The sequence below is a fragment of the Doryrhamphus excisus genome, linkage group LG5 (genome assembly GCF_037039965.1).
Source record: "Doryrhamphus excisus strain RoL-2023G ecotype Guam linkage group LG5, RoL_Dexc_Guam_v1.1, whole genome shotgun sequence".
Lineage (NCBI taxonomy): Eukaryota > Metazoa > Chordata > Actinopteri > Syngnathiformes > Syngnathidae > Doryrhamphus > Doryrhamphus excisus.
The window spans coordinates 2,068,288-2,085,532 of NC_136361.1; the positions used below are offsets into that span (position 1 = coordinate 2,068,288).

The following is a 17,245-nucleotide window of genomic DNA, read 5'->3' on the forward strand; positions in this document are numbered from 1 at the left end:
TGCTTTTTAAAAAATAAAGTGAAGACGAAGCAGTAATATTTTGTTTTTATATTGTTACATTCCCTTATTGTGTTGATTTTGATATCGAATCGATACAGAAATCTGCAGAATTGCCCAGCCCTAACTTCAAGAAGTCAGTTGACAAAGATCGTCTCTGCATAAAGACAACTTGCAGGCGAATTCCTACAACCCTTTAAATATCGGTTATTGTCGTATTTCACAATCACCGAGTCGTGTGCAATCGTGTTGAAATAACCGAACCGAGCCTGTTTGGATGTGCTCTGTTTGAGTTTAACTGTGGAAATGTATTTATTGCGTTTTGATAGGGAAAGTGAGCGCTCTGTAGTAGACAAAGATTGTGTGTGCGTGCGCGTGTCACGTGGTGTGGAGCCAGCTTCCTTGTTGACAGACGTTTGACTGACTGGCGTCTTCTTGCGAGCTGAGACGTCGGGGAGGATGGTGTGCAGTCATGGCGTTTTTGAAGACTAAAGAGCGAAAGAAAGAAAGGTAGATGCTTCTTCCGGTTCATGTCTGTCATGTTATCATTCCCGCCTCACAGCCGTGTCAGCGTGTTTGCTCCTCGACGGATTATTAGAGCAACGTCACAGTGGACCACCGAAGATGCTTTGCTGACATCGACCCCTAATGTGGAAGTAAAACGACATATGGGAAATGTAGTCTTTACACTGGATGCGTTTACTGCATTGACATCATACACTTTGGCTGTTGATGTTCACCTTGACCTTCCACGACAATAGATAGGCCTGCCATACCTTAAACATCCGAAATTAATCAAATACTTCATACTGAAATTGTTCCAAATACAAATATTAGTGTCTGGTAGCACCAATATACATGGTGCTAGCTAAAAGCCATGCAATGTGACGTCGATCTTTCAACCTGGCCATTTGTTATTCAAATCCCCTTTTCCATGGAAAATGAAGTGTAAATGACTTTTCAATTACTTTTCAAAATTAGTCATCAAAGTCAAACCAGATAACCCAGCAGTTTGTTGTTTATACTTTTCTTTGAAACTGCTATGATACATGTATAGATATTTAGTAAAACCACATATTCCCTGCGTAAATATAGGTATTTCTCTATTTAGTTTTGTAAAAGAGTTATAACACACATGTACTGTATGTATAGCTATTTATATATTTTTATAAAAATAAAACATGCTGTAAAACATATGCAAACAGTATTTATTTAGAAAAAAGGCTGTAAAAACACTAATAAAACACATATAGTATGTTTATATATGTGTGCGTATATGTATGTATGTATATATATATTAGTAGTAAACGCTATTAATACTGTATATATGATCTGCATAGCTGCCATGGAATTTGTTGACTAGCTGAGTCATTTGTGTCTAATTCTTTGCTGGCCTGCTTGATTTCAAACTACTAATGAAAGTCTTACTACTCTATGTCCTTTTGTTGCTGTTCTCCTTGGTAGGTTTTCTCTCCTCCTGCTAGATCTGGAGGAATATTATTTTGAAGAGCACACGGCGTACCATGTGACCAGTATCTCCTCCACCTCAGCCAAGACCAGGTAAGTCGGACCATTTATTTACTGTACAGGTGGTCCTGCCAGAGACATCGGTAAGGTACGCACGTAGCCACTTGGATGGTGGAAAGTGGGCCACCTGCTTTTCTGTAGAAATAACATCCTGAGTGTAATGTGGAGCCAAGTCACCATCGCATAGTTGATGGTAATGATGGCTCCTGGACATCCTTTTTGTCATTTAGCTTCTTGAAGTACTCCGTGTCATTTTCCCTTCCAGAAAAATCCGAGGTTCATTCAAGGTGTGTTCCAGATCGGTCATTTTTGACCCGGATGATCTCACTGAGCCAATTTTAAAGGTGTGACCCCTCCCCCATACCCTTTTGTACATATATAAAATATATAAAAGCTTAATGTGAGGTGTGATGAGTGTTCGGTGCTCCACTTGCAGATTCCACTGCGGGACTGCCAGCAGATCCAGTTTGAGGCCAAAGAGAGCAACCCATTCCATGAGTCAGTTTACCGTCTTTTAACTTCTCTACTTTGGTGTTTGTTTAGTTGGTCCAACTGGTTTAGTGGCTTCCAAAACACATGAATGAAATCCTCTTTGAGTGGGAATCATTTCATCGTCAGCCAAAGGCAAATCTCCACTTTTCCTGTCTCGTATTCTTTTCTCTATTTCTGGTTTGCTCTGGTGTCTGCGTGACACGTGGGGGGGTTCTAAGGAACAGGAACAAGAGGCAAGAAAGTCAGAGTTGGAAACTCCAACAGGATGATGAAAAGTTTGTCAATAAAAATCCAAGTCAAGATGGTTATGTACTTATCGTTGACTGTATATTCGACACAAACCGTAGTGCCGATAGAGGCTGTGAATTAGCGATGATATTATTTGTGGATGAAAATATCTGCTGGTTGTGGAAGCCAGAAGTCGACTTGAAGCGATGTTAGCTAAATGCTAACTCAGGTCTGCACATTTTATTCATTGTCTTGTCTTCACAGACCGAAACCATCCTCTATTTCAATAGAGTGTCAACAGGTGAGGTTATTATTATGACCAATAATCTTACAGCATATGTATTTCTATTAATGTTGACCGTCCTTTCCGTCCCGTGTGGCAGGTTATTTACATCAAAGAGAACTGCATCATTTCACCATACAGAAACCAAAGAGTAAGTCATGCCCGTGTCATCGGACTCATGAAGCGTACTCGTCACATGACACGGTTTTCTTGCTGTTCCGTCTTCTGTCTCTTCCAAAAGGGGGCGAAGACGGTGAACTTCCAGCTGGAGGTGTGGCGGAAGACTGAAGATGTGGTCCAAACTCTCCATCAGGTGCTGTTTCTAACGTGCTTTGATTGCCGCCTAAACAAATTTGGAGGAGGACGGATGCTACACCACAAAAATGCTTTCTCGCTTTGGGGACCTGACATATTTAATTTTTATTTATTTCAAAAGATTGTTTGTGAAATCAACATGAAGAAATCTCTTTTGGCTTTTTGCTAATTACAGAGTCGCCACTTTTTGACTCAGATCCTGATTTTGGTTTATATTCCGGATGTCCTTCCTAACCAAAAACAATGGTGCTCACTAGTGGAGATTTGAACCAGCGGTGTTTGCTCTGAAGTCCAGAACACTAACCACTACACCACGGTGGCTCAATTGAACGCAACAAATATTCTTACCGTTATCATCATTTTAATATTACTTCGATAAAATGTTTTTTAATTTCATTTAATTTGAAATACTTTTGGTTTTCCAATATTAATTCAAAGAAATGTCTATTTTAAAATATTGATATTTCTGTAATAAATCATTAAATGAAGTCTATGTTTTTCAATACTTGATATAATTGTAATTGTGTATTTTTCAGCTGCACAGAGCATCGTGTCTGGAAAAGCTCGGAGACCAGACGGCCATGGTGACTTGATGACACGCTGGTGTTTGTCTGAGCGCATCCACGCCTTCTTTATTCCCGTCTATTTTTATTTCCATCTCTTAGATTACCGCCAATCTCCAGTCTCGGCTGGCAAGGTCGTCTTTTGACAAGTTGTGGTAGGTGCAATGCCGTGTGGGTCCGTGGGCAAAGTGAGTGTGTGCGATGCTGCATTGTGTGTTTTGTGTGACGTCCAGCTTTCAGAGCGTGGCTGAGAAGCCTCACATGGAGTGCGCGGCGGCCATGGTCCTCCCCCTGGTGTCCAATCCTGGTCATGCCTGCATCACGGATGACAATCTCTACTTCCAGCCCCTGAATGGATACCCGGTGAGATGTCGGATGCGCTGAAGTGACTTTCCTACGGTGATGGAGCTCATGATTTGGTTCTTCCTCGGCAGGAACCAGTCATTCAGATCAAACTGCAGCAAGTGAGGCGGATCTACAAGAGAAGACACGGACTCCGACCCCTGGTCTGGTCCCCGGCCGCAGTCTCGCATACAAATGGTATGTTCATGTGCATGAGTGTGCATGTGACTCTCCTGTCCCCCGTGCAGGGTCTCGAAGTGTTCTGCTCTGAGAACGACTTCTGCTCGGACATCTACCTGAAGTTCTACAACACGACCGACAGAGACGAAATGTATTACTACATCGCCACGTTCCTGGGTACGACTTCATCGCACGTCCTTTTTGCAAAGCTCGATTTTTATTGTCGGTGCCGCCGCCACAGACAACCATGTAACGGAGCACACGGCGGAGAGCTACATGCTGCAGTGGCAGCGCGGCCACCTCAGCAACTTCCAGTATCTCCTCCACCTCAACAACCTGGCCGACCGCAGCTGCAACGACCTCTCGCAGTACCCCGCCTTCCCCTGGGTCCTCGCCGACTACACGAGCGCACAGCTGGGTGGGGCCCGGCGCAACGTGCGGCTGCGGCGCCGCCTGCCGCACGCTCCCCTAATGTCCCGTGGCTCCTCTCTTTTGCAGATTTGAGCAACCCTGACACCTTCAGGGACCTGAGCAAACCCGTTGGGGCGTTAAACCAGGAGCGCTTGGACCAGCTGCTGGTGAGACCTGATGATGATGATGACCGTGATGATGATGATGATGACCATGATGATATCCAACACATATTCGGGGGTTATTGACATCGTCATCATCCTGAGAGCACTTTTTAGTCATATTCAGAATAAATAATAAATATTTTTTTACATTATATATTTTATAAATAATCTAAATTCATAAAATGGTTTGGTAATATTTATATCATTTGTAATATTTTTATAATGTGCTTGCTTATTACTGAGCTGCACTGTGGACCTTAGATCTTATAAATAATAATGCATTTGTATATCAATATTCAATACATATTTTATTCAAGGGAAAATTGAAAAATATTATAAAATAACAATATTTATTTATATATTATTATATTCAGCTTCACTGCATCATCCTGAGAAGTATACAAATACAATGAAAATACAGATTTAAATAATGTCAATAAAATGAATATGCTAGATCAAAAAGCTATGAAAAATATGTATACATAAATAATAATAATCATTATTATTATAATACTGCCATTGCTTTGCAGTGCTTTGAAGCGGTGCAGCTATAGATACCATGTGCTGATATGAATATGTTGAATATGTTGACAGCATCGCTTCCGAGGAATGCCGGAGCCTCGCTTCCTGTACGGCAGCCACTACTCGTCTCCCGGCTACGTCCTGTTTTACCTGGTCAGGGTTGGTAGGTCACATGTCTGGAACACACACGGACATTCGGCAAACACCGCCTGTGCTCACTGTGTGTGTGTGTGTGTTCCCCCACAGCTCCAGAACACATGTTGTGTCTGCAGAACGGCCGCTTTGACCACGCAGACCGCATGTTCAACAGGTACCCTGAACGATACATGCAGCAGGTGTCTACCCAAAATGATATCGACTAACATGCCGTCTTACAGTATTGGAGAAACGTGGAAAAACTGCTTAGAGGGAGCAACGGACTTCAAAGAGGTAAATATGTGAGATTTAGGAGTAAATGATCTTATGTGTCGTATGCCCTTATATGGGCATCAGTGGCTGCTATGACTTCCCCTTTAAGTGTATATGACGGATGTTATAATGATTATATTTCCTATTTGATGTGCATTTTATCCATCAGCTGATTCCAGAATTCTACGGGGATGATCCCAGCTTCTTGGGAAACCATCTCAACCTGGATCTGGGCCGACGGCAGAACGGGAGCTACGTGGGCGACGTCGCCCTCCCGTCCTGGGCCTCAGGTGAACGTCCCGCGAGGACACGCGAGACGCCGCTGGGAGAGTTTGACACGCGTGTCCTCTCTCGCCTCCGCTCCAGACGCCAAAGATTTTCTTCAGAAGCACAAGATGGCGCTGGAGAGTCCGTACGTGTCGGAGCACCTCCACCAGTGGATCGACCTGGTGTTTGGCTTCAAGCAGAGAGGCGTTGAAGCGCTCGTGGCGAATAACGGTATTGTCAAACGCAAACGGAATCCAGGCGGAGCGTAAAATAACTCGTCTTCATCCTTCAGTCTTTCACCCGCTGACCTATGAGGGTGGCGTCGACTGTGACAGGTAGGAAACTAATGACCTCAAGTTCGACGTGGCGTTTACGTGGCGTGGCGTGACGTCACATCGTGTGTGTATGACAAGTATCGAGGACCCGGACCAGAGGGTGGCCATGCTGACGCAGATACTGGAGTTTGGTCAGACGCCCACGCAGCTCTTCACCACTCCTCATCCTCAGAGGATCACGCCGAGGGTGCAGCAGAACCTCACCAGGAGCCCCAGCCTCACCTCGCCGATCAGTGACCTCACGCCAGGTGGGAAGACCGTCCGTGCCGGAATTGATCTCAATTTTAATTTGAATACGTTTGCAAAAGTTCCAAAAGCATGTGCATGCTTATGGATGAGGGTACAGTCCAACATAACTATTGCCACAAAGCATGCTGGGAAGCAGGAAATACTCCCAGCATGGCTACAATGTGATTAACACTGTATGTAATGTGATACTATTACGATAAAGTACGTGTTCAATACCGATGGACTATTTTGGGTGTCTGCGTTCCTCGCCAGGCTCTCTGAACGAGGACTCGTCCTTCGAAGATCTGACAGAAGAGAGCAGGAAGTTGGCGTGGTCCAACATGGGCCGCCTCACGCCTCACGCCCGCCACAAGATCCATAAGGAGTACGTAAGCGTGCACGTTGGATTCACGTCACCAAAGTCTTTTAGGTGGCCCTAAGCCAATGTTGGTAGAACCTACAACAGGACTAGAACTTCTAACGTTGGATGAATGAACGTGCAGGGCGGTGACGGCCGTCGCTGTGACTCGAGATGGAGCTTCTATCTTCACCACATCCCAAGGTAGCAACAACGGTTGTGGCTTTGGGACGTCTCCGTGTTGATGTTTCATGTTCTTAAACGTACCTGCTGCTGTTTCAGACTCAACGCTGAAGATGTTCTCCAAAGAACTGAAGGACTTCCAGAGGAGCGTATCTTTCTCCAACATGGTAGAAGGATGATACTGGCTTTCTTGGTGATATCAGCTGATACAGGCTTTTGATTTTGTGGTATCTTCCAGGCCTTGTCATCGTGCTTGATGCTGGCAGACAGTGAGATCGTGGCGTGTTCGTCGTGGGACAATAATGTGTACGTTCACAAACGACTTGACACGCACGTTCAATCTCCTTCTGACTCCTGGTTGTCTTCCCCTGCAGGTATTTCTACTCCATCCCGTACGGGAGGCGTCAGGGCACGCTGATGGGTCACGACGACGCCGTCAGCGAAGTGTGCTGGTCCAACGACAAGCTCTACACGGCGTCCTGGGACTCCACCGTCAAGGTGGAGAAGAACGGGAGCGTCCCTCCTTGGTGGACCAGAGCGCTGATTGTGCTTTTTCGGTGTCCAACGCAGGTGTGGCAGTGCGATCCCCGTACTCTGTGCGCTCACAAGAGGTCCCGCTTTGAGCTGCTGGCGGAACTGGAGCACGATTCCGGGGTAAGTCGTTCTTTCTCCAAATGTCCACCACTGGATCAGAGGAGACAGGAAGTTACCCGGCATACCTTGCGGGTTACACACAAGTATAAAATCTAGTTTTGTACCCATTTATTTCATAGTCTGTGTGGTGCAGCTGTGTTGGGAGGCGTTTGATTTGATGACCTCCTCCTGAATTGGAGATGGCGTCCACACCACAGGAAGCACCAAAGTTAGCAAGATGGAGTCATGCCTGGATTTATATTGATACTAGAATATGCCATGCCCCCACAACCATAATGGTTAGGTCCAACCATTAGCTGACATCGTAACGCCGCGCCATTTCAGGTGAACGCCATCGGACTGAGTCCCACGGGGCGTTTGCTGGTATCGGGATGCAAGGATGGGGCCGTCACCATCTGGGACACGAGCACCTACGGAACGCTGCAGCAGGTGGACTGCCACACGGGCACCGTGCACCGCCTGGCCTTCAGTCCTGGTGAGTCCTGGTCTTGGTGAGTGCTGACCCGTCATTCCAGGATGGCTCCGCGTGACTTGAGATGAACTCTCAGGATGAAGCTGAAATGCACTCGTCGTTTTTGAATGCCACACTGGCTTCCAAACTTTATTACTTAACGAGACGCTTTGCTTTGTAGATGGTCTCCATGTCCTCAGCATCGGCGCCGACTCCTGCATGAAAGTTACTGACGTGCAGACGGGAATGGTCATCTCATCTGTCAAAGCCGAGGAGGAGCTGAGGTAACGCGTATACCCCCCCCCCTCCCCCCAGGGGTGAAAAATGAAAGATATGCTAAAACGTTTACGGTAATATATTTCAGGGATAAAACACATCTCAATCAATGTCCACTATCAACAAATGTCCACAATATTTCAACTCTCTTTAATCATCTTTGACATCATTTTCCAAAAATTACAATAAAAAAACTTTTTTTTCCACTTTATGCTACTAAAATGACATTTTTCCTCATAATATTATTCTGCGGTACATTTTTTCCATTAGATAACAACTTTTGTTTCGGAATATTCTGACTTTATTCTAGTAAAAGTATTGCTGGGTTGTCCATCTTTGCTGAATCTTATGTATCTAAACATTTTGAGTGTGCGTGTGTGTGTCAGGTGTTTCTGCTGGGATGGCAACTCTGTGTTGTGTGGGGGGCAGTCAGGTGACCTCCTGCTGTGGGACTTAATGAGTAACGCCATCACCTCCAGGATGTCGGCACATTCAGGTACTTGACACGCCTGACAAGCTGCCAAACGAGTGACGAGTCTAATGTGTGTGTGTGTGTGTGTTTTAGGTGCAGTCACGGCCATCTGGATGAACGAGCTGTGTGGCACGGCGGTCACGGGGGGAGAAGACAGACAGATCATCTACTGGAAGATGCACAACTAAACAGCAGAAAATGAAGCAGCAGAGGAATATCTGCAGCATCTTACAGTACTTCTACCTGTACACTGACTGTATAGTATTATATACTGTATATACTGCCTTGGTACCTTAACAGCCCCCCCCCCCCCCCCGACATCCTCAGACTTGTGCTAAAGAAGAGGAGGACGGGATATATTTCCAGAGAGAAATGATGCAGTCATCAAACATGGCTGATGTCGGAAAGTTCATTGTTTCTCCAGGATATTCTGGGAAGACAAAAAACACGCCGTGTTACCCCTCGTCCGTCCTTCGGTCATCCACCCGACATGTCAGTGCCAGGACCGAATTATGGGATGTTACCTTGATAGGCCGCAGACTGGCGAACGCTCGGAGCAGCTTTGGTGTTTGTGGTTTTTGTCCAAAGAGAGCGAGACCTTTTGGCTTGTCCTCGTCTTTGGCGCCTGCGTTTTTGCCAGCAGGAGCTTTGGCCTTGGTCAGTTTCCTTTATACACACACACACACACACACATATAAATAACATGGCAAGAAAAATGCCACCCAAAATATTGTCTCAAGATTCTTGACATTGTCAGTCGATAAAAATGTCAACAAGCCCCAGAGGGTCAAGTTCCTGTAAATTTTTACTTTACTGATGGATTTTGTTTTCATCTTCACCTCAGCACATACACAGTGTCGTTCAACAACACATCTGTTGTCATGATGTCTGGCTTGTTTTCCTTCAAAAATAAACATCTGCCATTTGGACATACACTGCTTTTGGATTCTCTGTGACATGCAGATAAATGCTTGTGGGGCCCCTGTTGAGTGTGCTTGAGGTTTCCCCTGTGTTTTGACCAGAAAAGTGCATTAGAAGCAAGTTGAAAAAAACAGAAAAAATCAGAAAAGAAATTAGGGTGGTAATCCGCGCCCTCTTGTGGTCACCGGCCGCCATTACATGACGTGGAGAGCCGCTGTCCAGCCTTCGTTGCTGCTAACTTGCTTCTAATGCACTTTTCTGGTCAAAAACCTCACACAAGCTCAACAGGGGGCCCTTCAGCACCCAAGAACGGCATAAAGTGGCAGTGTTAGAGGTGGCGGACTTTTGCCAAAAATCATAAGGGGTAAGTATGTCGTTTTTTTTCAGCCTGACTTCCGGGCTATTTCCCGTTGACACTTTCGGCCTCCAGGCGTCCCTCCTTTATTTTCATACACTTTATAGCGGGACTACAAGCCCCCACAGGAGTCCAACCCTCATATTCATACAATTATACCGTGCCAGGCGGGGCTTCCGGTCGTCCGTGCTTCATTTTCATTCACTTTGTGGACTTGTGGTGCAGCAACGAAGGCAAGACAGCGGCTCTCCACGTCGTGTAATGGCGGCCGGTGACCACAGGAGGGCGCGGAGTACCGCTCTAATTTCATATTGATTCTCCCCGCCCCTTTTGAGCGGCTCTCCATAAGGGGTTAGTATGTCGTTGTTTGTGTGTTTTTCAACTTGCTTCTAATGCACTTTTCTGGTTAAAAACACAGGGGAAACCTCGCACACACTCAACAGGGGCCCCAGAGGCACCCAAAAACGGCATTAAATTGTTGTGTTTGTATGCGGTGAGACGTGGCTCAACTGATAGCACTGCAGACTCATGGTGGAGGGGTTCAAGGTTCAATACCCAGGGAGGTCAAGAGCAGTTATTTGATGTTTTACTATTTCTCGTATGCCAGCATGTATTAATGTCATCACGTCCGTTATAACATGACAGAAGTTTCCCAGATGACTAGCTCAACTGGCAGCACCACAGATTTATGGTGCAGGGAATTGAGGTTCAATGCCCAGTCAGGGCAAGTATAATTATTGGTCTTTTTTCTACTCCTCCAGGTCCGGCACATTTCGCAATCATCACCACCGTTATAACGTCGTGCATGTCTACCAGCTGGCTAACTCAACTGGTAGCACCACTGATTCATGGTGCAGGGGATCAAGGTTCAATACCCGGTCAGGGTGTTTTAACATTTCTCCAGCACCTATCGTACTCATGACCTCCGTTATAACATCATGAAAGGCTGCCAGCTGACTAGCTCCATAGGTAGCACCGCAGATTCATGGTGCTGGAGTACTGTGTTCAAATCCCAGTCAGACCTAAAAAAGGGAAAGGGCATTGCCTTCCCACTTGGTGATCAATGAGGCACAATATATGTAAATGAAGGGGGTGTAACTTCCCCCCTCAACTTGAAATTATGCGGCAATAAAGATCCTCCCTCTAGAGTGATCCCGTCTCCAAATAAATAAATTAAATAAAGACACGCCTCATAGATCTGTCCATCTGGATGAAGTCAACATAAAATGAAAAGTAGGTGGAGTTAAGTGGCCGCAAAATCGTGTAGTGGGGGATGGCCGGAGGGGTGGAGGGTGGCGAGGTGGGGAGGGGGGGGTGGGGCATGGCGGTCGTGAGGGAGGTCGCGCGCGGGGTGGTAGGGGGCTTAGGAGGCTGGCTTTTAAAAAAAAAAATTTAAATTTTTTTAAATAAGATTTTTAAAAGATAGGTATTTGTTTGAGCAACCGATGCCGGGATTTGAACCAGGAACTCCACACCATAAATCAGTGGTGCTATCACCAGGGCCACAAGGCCGGCAAATATGCCTTATGATATAACGGAGGTCATGAGTACAATAGGTGATGGAGAAATGTTAAAACAAGCACCAAACACAGTCGCCGGAATTGGGTATTGAACCTCGCGCCCCTGCACCATGAATCTGTGGTGTTACCAGTTGAGCTATCCATCTGGCAAACACTATGATGTTATAACGGAGGTGATGACTACGGTTCCCCTGGCCTGTCCTCGCTGTGTGTGTGTATTGGGTGGTATCTGGGACTCACTTTCCCTTCCGGGCCAGCACCTTCTGAGACTCGGGGTAGTGGACCAGGATGTCGAACAAATCCTTCTTTTCCAAAACAAATAGATTAGCGAAGCCGTAGGCTTTGACGTTTGCTGTCCGTCTGTTCCCTCCATCTTTGGCAGACTGCAGCAGACTGAAGAAAAGCAAATGAAGATATATATACACACACACACATATATATATATATATATATATATATATATATATATATATATATATATATATATATATATATATATATATATATATATACACACACACATATATATATACATACACACACACACACACACACACACATGTATATATACACACACACACACAATAACATAGTCTTTGTTAAAGTAGTAAGTCATATATGACCCAGGAAATGTATTCATTATTTATTTCATATACTATAACAAAGATGTCTGAACAAGAAAAACTACAAATATTATGAGGCAAAATTAAGTGATTTTAGTGGCATTTAGTTGAAATATTACAGAAGAAAAAACATTTTTCTACGTGGAAATATTGGCCTGACCTATGAACACATTTTAAATATGAATTTGATTTGAACATGTAACGACCCTCTGATGTACTCATTGCTGATCCTATCCATCCTGGTCACTCCCAGTGAGAACCTGATTCCTGTACAGCGTGCAATGCATTATTCATATTATGAAATTCTGTACACCGCTACGTGCTCCAAATGCACGTCTGATTGCGCCCTGACCTGATTTCTCCAAACACAGCGCCGGCCTTCAGCGTGACAAACACGATGCTGTTGTCAGGCCCCCCCACCACCTGCACGGCTCCGCTCTTGATGATGTACATCTCTTTGCCGATGTCGCCCTGTGGTGAAGACACGCGGGACGTCACGATGGTCACGTGCAAAGTTGCTGCGTGGACTCACTTTCTTGACCACAAAATCTCCCGGGAGGTAAATGATGGATTTGAGCCTCAGCAGCATATCCACCAACATCTGCTGGTCACAGCCCTGCAAGACGGAAATGCAGTATTTACTGTATACGTAAGATGGGTGAAGAGAATAAGAATACATTTCATACGGCTTGTCCTGAGTTGTTGCTGAGTCACCTGAAACAAAGCAATCTTCTGGAACGTGGCCAGGTTGATGTCAATGGCGATGGCGGTTCTCATCACCAAAGGCATCTTATCCAGCAGCTCCGACTCATCTAAAAGTAACCACATTCTAACATAATTGAACAAGAAAACTAAACCAAATGTGTTGCTTTACAAAATGATACTTCTCCATCACTGCCATCATTCCGTGATATGATTCTTCTTTTTAATTTTGAGGATTTGGGGGTAAAAGTACTCACCCAGCATTCCCTGAGCAGCCCAGGTGTAGTTGTACCAGGTCCTGATTCTATTCTGGATATATCTGGGTATGTAGTAGGTGTTCATGTAGGCCACAGTGCCGTCCATGGAGGCCCGGAAGTACGTCTGGCCTGCCGTTGCCGCTCCTATGACGTCTCTCATCTGAGGAGACAAGACACGTTTACGAGCAGAGAGCAGAAAGACGGTTGGAATGGAGATGACCCTCGCCTGGCCGATGAGGCTGGAGAAGACGAAGACGCCGATGAAGAAGTTGACCAACTGGAAGGTGATTTCAAAGGTGGTGACAGGCTCTGGCAGCCCGCCGATGTTGATCAGGCTGCGCACCGCAAAGTAGTAGCAGCGTATGTACCTGTGGAGGACACACGCGTGATTTCATAAACACGTCATTGCTGATGGATCACAAATATTACCATATTTACACCCACCTTTGCACTCATATTACCCAATGTGGTAGACAAAAAAAATGAATGAGACATAATATAAACTCACATGTTAGCATTGTTCTTACTTCCTGTTTGGTACAGTACTTCCTGTGGTGGCTATTGCGTCATTCATTTAACATTACTGACACCTAGATACCAGTGCCAATGATCCTGTCATTCTGATAAATTCAGTACCATTACAAATAGTTGTAATCACTGATCAATGATTACACATAATGTGTGGGTGAGCAAATCAAGCGCTTCTTTTTCCTCCTGCCTGGGATGTTAACAGCCTCTCATAACTTCCCATTTCCAGTTTGAAAAAGGACAGGGTGAAGTGGTGAGGTATTATTGTAATGCATAATAAATATATGCACCAAATGCAATATAATAGCAATATGTTTTATAGTGAGTGTAAAAACTGGGATGTAGGTATTATATATTTATGGGTATCTGTGCATCACATTTTTAACTAAACTTCAAGTGTTTCATTCTTGTTTACTGCTTTCCCTTCCAGACGTCTGCAATGTGAGCTTTAATCCCTGCAGCAAAGCTTCGGAACATAATCAGCACCGAGGACAGCTCCTGTCTCTGCATCCCCCGGGACCACGGATAGCGCCAATATGTGTGCAAGCGTCAACAGGAAAAGCGAAGTCATGTACTTACGCCACCCCTTCTCCATCATAGACCCATGTGCTGCTGCCGAGGCCCTGGTGGACGGAGGCGACATAGAAGGCGCAGGCGTTGATGTGGAGGCTGTAGAGCAGGTAGCCTGTGGTGCGGGCCACTCTAGGGAAAAAGAAAGAAAGCAATTAGGAAAGAACAAAAACAATCAATCAGAAGCAGCAGAGCATTGGAGAAGGCATGCCCTGAAGACTAAAGCTTGGCATTCCTCCAGCATCTCTTACCTCCAGATGTAAGCTTTGGCCATGATGCTCTCAAGCCGGTCACTGAATTCAAAGAAACTCTCAAACTATGACAGATAGGAAGGGGGACACAAATAAGAGTCATAGGAGTGAAAAAGTGACTATAGGGGTGTTATGTCATCTCTAGAGGACTCTAATAATTAGTAATCCATGAAAGCAGACCTTTTATGTTTGTGATTTCGGGAAAGTAAAATAATCTCACACATCCGCTTTGTCTTTGGAAAACAGTGATGTTGTGACGTATTACTTAACTAACTGCCGTGTTAATCAACTAAGTTAATGACATAATAGAATTAGTTGCAGCACTAAATCTTGGGGAATGTTTGTTTGAAAAGCGAATCATAGGAAATATGGAGCGACTGTGCGGGAATTTCTGAGGTGAAGAAGAGACTCGTTGAAGAGACTCGCCTACCCGGACGAAGCGGTTGAGTCTGAAGACGGAAGAGAATTCAAAGTACAGGCAGAGCAGGTCAAAGGGGAGGATGCTGATGATGTCCGTCTTTGCAGGATGGAAAAGAGGAATTCATTTCACAAACTAAGCCGTCAGTGCACTTTGTCGCGCTGAGATGTTACCTTAAAGCGAGTGGATTTCCTGTAATGTTCCTTGGTCATGGCTCTGTTGGTCTGCAAGCAGGAGAAGCGGACATTGTAAAAAAGAAGTTGAAAGCGGATCCTCGCCGGCATCGCCACTTACGACAATATCTCCCGCTCGGACAAACTGCAGTCGCGGCTGCCACACCACGATGTCGACAAAAGTCACCAAGTCACTGAGAACGTCAAGAAAGACCCAGTAGCGGTTGGCGCTTTCGTTATGGTACGGAAAGGCCAGGCGGGCCGAGCAGAACCAGACGTTGTAGTTGAAAGACATGGCCACCAAGGCCAACCAAGTGATGTAACGGCGATCTGATGAGACAAACTGGATGAGAGTTTGAAGGCGTGGCCGCGGTCCGTTGGGATCTCACCCACCAGTGAAAGGGTCGATGGTGCATCCCAGCACCACGTCCAGCTTGTCGTCCAGGGGTCGTAAGAGGGCGTCCAAGATGGTGAAGTTGATTTCCGGGAGCAGCTTTGCTTTCTTCCGGGCCTCCTCTGCCAGCCTTTCCTCCTCTGCTTTCTTCTCTGCTTCCAACCTTTTTTCCTCGTCTTTCTTCTTCTTCTCCTCTGCCTTTTTGGCCGCCTCTTCCGCCTTCTTCTTATCCGCTTCCTCTTTGGCGATGCGCTCCTCTTCCTTCAGCCTGAGGTAGTCGTCCTTCCTCAGGATGGGCGCTGGGACGGCCGAGAGGAGAAGCGGTAAGTGTGCGGACACGGCGGCCATCTTGCTTATATGCTCATACTTACTGACGGGTGGGCTGATTTCTGGGGAGCTGGCATACGGATCGATGACTTTCTCCTTGAGCGTGTCAGTCCTCTCCCTTATGGTCTTGACCAAATCTCTCAGGAAGTCATCCGTGTTTCGGAAGTAGACAACAGGAGGTGGAGAAGGCGGTGGCGCATTCTCATCACTGAAAACAAAAGAAGAGAACGGTGCCGAATTCTATTTATTTTCAAATAAATCTTCAGCACGGTGCACCCATCTTGACGCAGCTCAGATACATCATTTGTATTGGGAGGAGTCACTGGGAGATTCAACTGGTGCAAAAACAGCACAGCACAAAAATACACGGATGTACTGGAGTTATACTGGCTGTTGTTTACAAACGTACAAGGCCTTACCCGCCATCTCCCTCTGGATTTGCTGGAGCAGCAGGAGCAGTGGCAGGAGCAGCCGGAGCAGCAGGAGCAGTGGCAGGAGCAGCCGGAGCAGCAGGAGCAGCGGCAGGAGCAGCCGGAGCGGCAGGAGCAGCGGCAGGAGCAGCCGGAGCAGCAGGAGCAGGTGCTATGAAAAACCCCAGCAGGACATTATGTGAAGCCTTAGAACAGCAGGTAAACCAACATCATTCATCTTTTTTCTTTACCTGGCTCCGGCTCTTCCTTCTTCAGTTCTTCCTGAGTCTTTTCTGCCTCTTTTTTGTTCTCTTCGTCTTTTTTTGGTTCATCTTTGCTTTTCTCCTCTTGCCTCGGCTGCGTTGTGTCTTCCTTCTTCTCAGGCGGCTGTTGATACAAGACGTGTTTGTGTTTGGGAAGTTGGGAAGCGGTGTGGTCAGGTGCGCGGGGCTTACCATGGCAGGCGGAGCAGCTGCTGCAGGCTGAGGAGCGGCGTAGGCAGGCGGCGGTTCGGGAGCCCCCACCAGCTTCTTCAACTTTGCAAACATCGCGGTGCTGTCTGCCGGGCAGAAGGCAGCAAACTTCCCAGCGGATGTTGGTTACTTCCTTTCCTCTTTGGCTTTGCAGATGCACGGACCCTTACGAGAATCCTGGCCAGCTCCCGTGTCGTCTCGAGTCTCTCATCTAACCAACTGACGCAATTAATTCCTTTAACCTGAATAATTCCCTCTGAGTGCCCTCCCCCACCAATCAGCCGTCACAACCACAAAGGTTACCTGCTCCTCATCGGGTGGGAAACTACACGGACCCGTTGAGTCAAACATCTCAGTAGAATCAGTAAGCTGACCATGACTTCATAGGAATCTAGGATTGGGTTCATCAAGGACAACTTAGTTGAAGTGCTGAGGCTATTTTGGTACAGTCCCAGTCTGGATAATGGGATTAAGGAATCTCTCTTCTCTTATACTTGTTTAAATGTACTTCTCCACTACACAAGCACACACACATCAATGTAGAAGAATACAATAATACATTTCCACTTCTTCCATTTCTTAACGACAGCTAATAAACGTGGTCCATTCTGGAAATTTGACGTGACAGTCCATGCTTCTCAGCCGGGACCATATTACATTTGATGAT

General features: G+C 46.0%; 2 protein-coding genes across 6 annotated transcripts; one reads left to right on the top strand and one right to left on the bottom strand.

Annotated features, from left to right (window-relative positions):
* The first annotated feature begins 355 nt into the window (after positions 1–355).
* nsmaf (neutral sphingomyelinase (N-SMase) activation associated factor) lies at positions 356–9,358 on the top strand. Of its 3 annotated transcripts, XM_058059505.2 has the most exons (31): positions 356–507; positions 1,462–1,557; positions 1,790–1,868; positions 1,961–2,022; positions 2,509–2,545; positions 2,628–2,678; positions 2,769–2,840; positions 3,379–3,426; positions 3,508–3,560; positions 3,639–3,768; positions 3,840–3,911; positions 3,996–4,104; positions 4,169–4,345; positions 4,426–4,505; positions 5,097–5,187; positions 5,271–5,334; positions 5,402–5,453; positions 5,602–5,722; positions 5,799–5,930; positions 5,992–6,034; positions 6,113–6,282; positions 6,536–6,647; positions 6,766–6,824; positions 6,903–6,970; positions 7,042–7,109; positions 7,178–7,301; positions 7,374–7,457; positions 7,782–7,932; positions 8,090–8,192; positions 8,571–8,680; positions 8,750–9,358. In XM_058059505.2, the coding sequence occupies exons 1-31, from the start codon at positions 470–472 to the stop codon at positions 8,842–8,844; spliced, it is 2,751 nt and encodes a 916-aa protein (XP_057915488.2). In that variant the 5' UTR covers positions 356–469; the 3' UTR covers positions 8,845–9,358. The 3 variants fall into 3 exon arrangements, with proteins under 3 accessions (XP_057915488.2, XP_078646698.1, XP_078646697.1); XM_078790572.1 differs by lacking the exons at positions 356–507; positions 1,462–1,557; positions 1,790–1,868; ... (8 more) ...; positions 3,996–4,104; positions 4,169–4,345 and having other exon boundaries at positions 4,469–4,505; positions 5,097–5,183; XM_078790571.1 differs by lacking the exons at positions 356–507; positions 1,462–1,557; positions 1,790–1,868; ... (9 more) ...; positions 4,169–4,345; positions 4,426–4,505 and adding an exon at positions 4,524–4,578.
* Positions 8,296–17,052, bottom strand: LOC131108516 (cyclic nucleotide-gated channel beta-3-like). 3 transcript variants are annotated; one of them, XM_058059507.2, is made up of 17 exons: positions 16,561–17,017; positions 16,357–16,492; positions 16,115–16,277; positions 15,740–15,903; positions 15,368–15,667; positions 15,096–15,304; positions 14,975–15,025; positions 14,814–14,900; positions 14,384–14,448; positions 14,142–14,264; positions 13,035–13,402; positions 12,790–12,887; positions 12,608–12,691; positions 12,428–12,546; positions 11,693–11,845; positions 9,181–9,322; positions 8,296–9,086 (listed from the first exon to the last, which is right to left on the bottom strand). In XM_058059507.2, exons 1-17 carry the CDS (start codon positions 16,651–16,653, stop codon positions 9,066–9,068), a joined length of 2,376 nt encoding a protein of 791 aa, XP_057915490.2. In that variant the 5' UTR covers positions 16,654–17,017; the 3' UTR covers positions 8,296–9,065. The 3 variants fall into 3 exon arrangements, with proteins under 3 accessions (XP_057915490.2, XP_057915491.2, XP_057915489.2); XM_058059508.2 differs by lacking the exon at positions 8,296–9,086 and having other exon boundaries at positions 9,097–9,322; positions 13,035–13,194; positions 13,261–13,402; positions 16,561–17,041; XM_058059506.2 differs by lacking the exon at positions 8,296–9,086 and having other exon boundaries at positions 9,097–9,322; positions 16,561–17,052.
* Between the last annotated feature and the right edge of the window lie 193 nt (positions 17,053–17,245).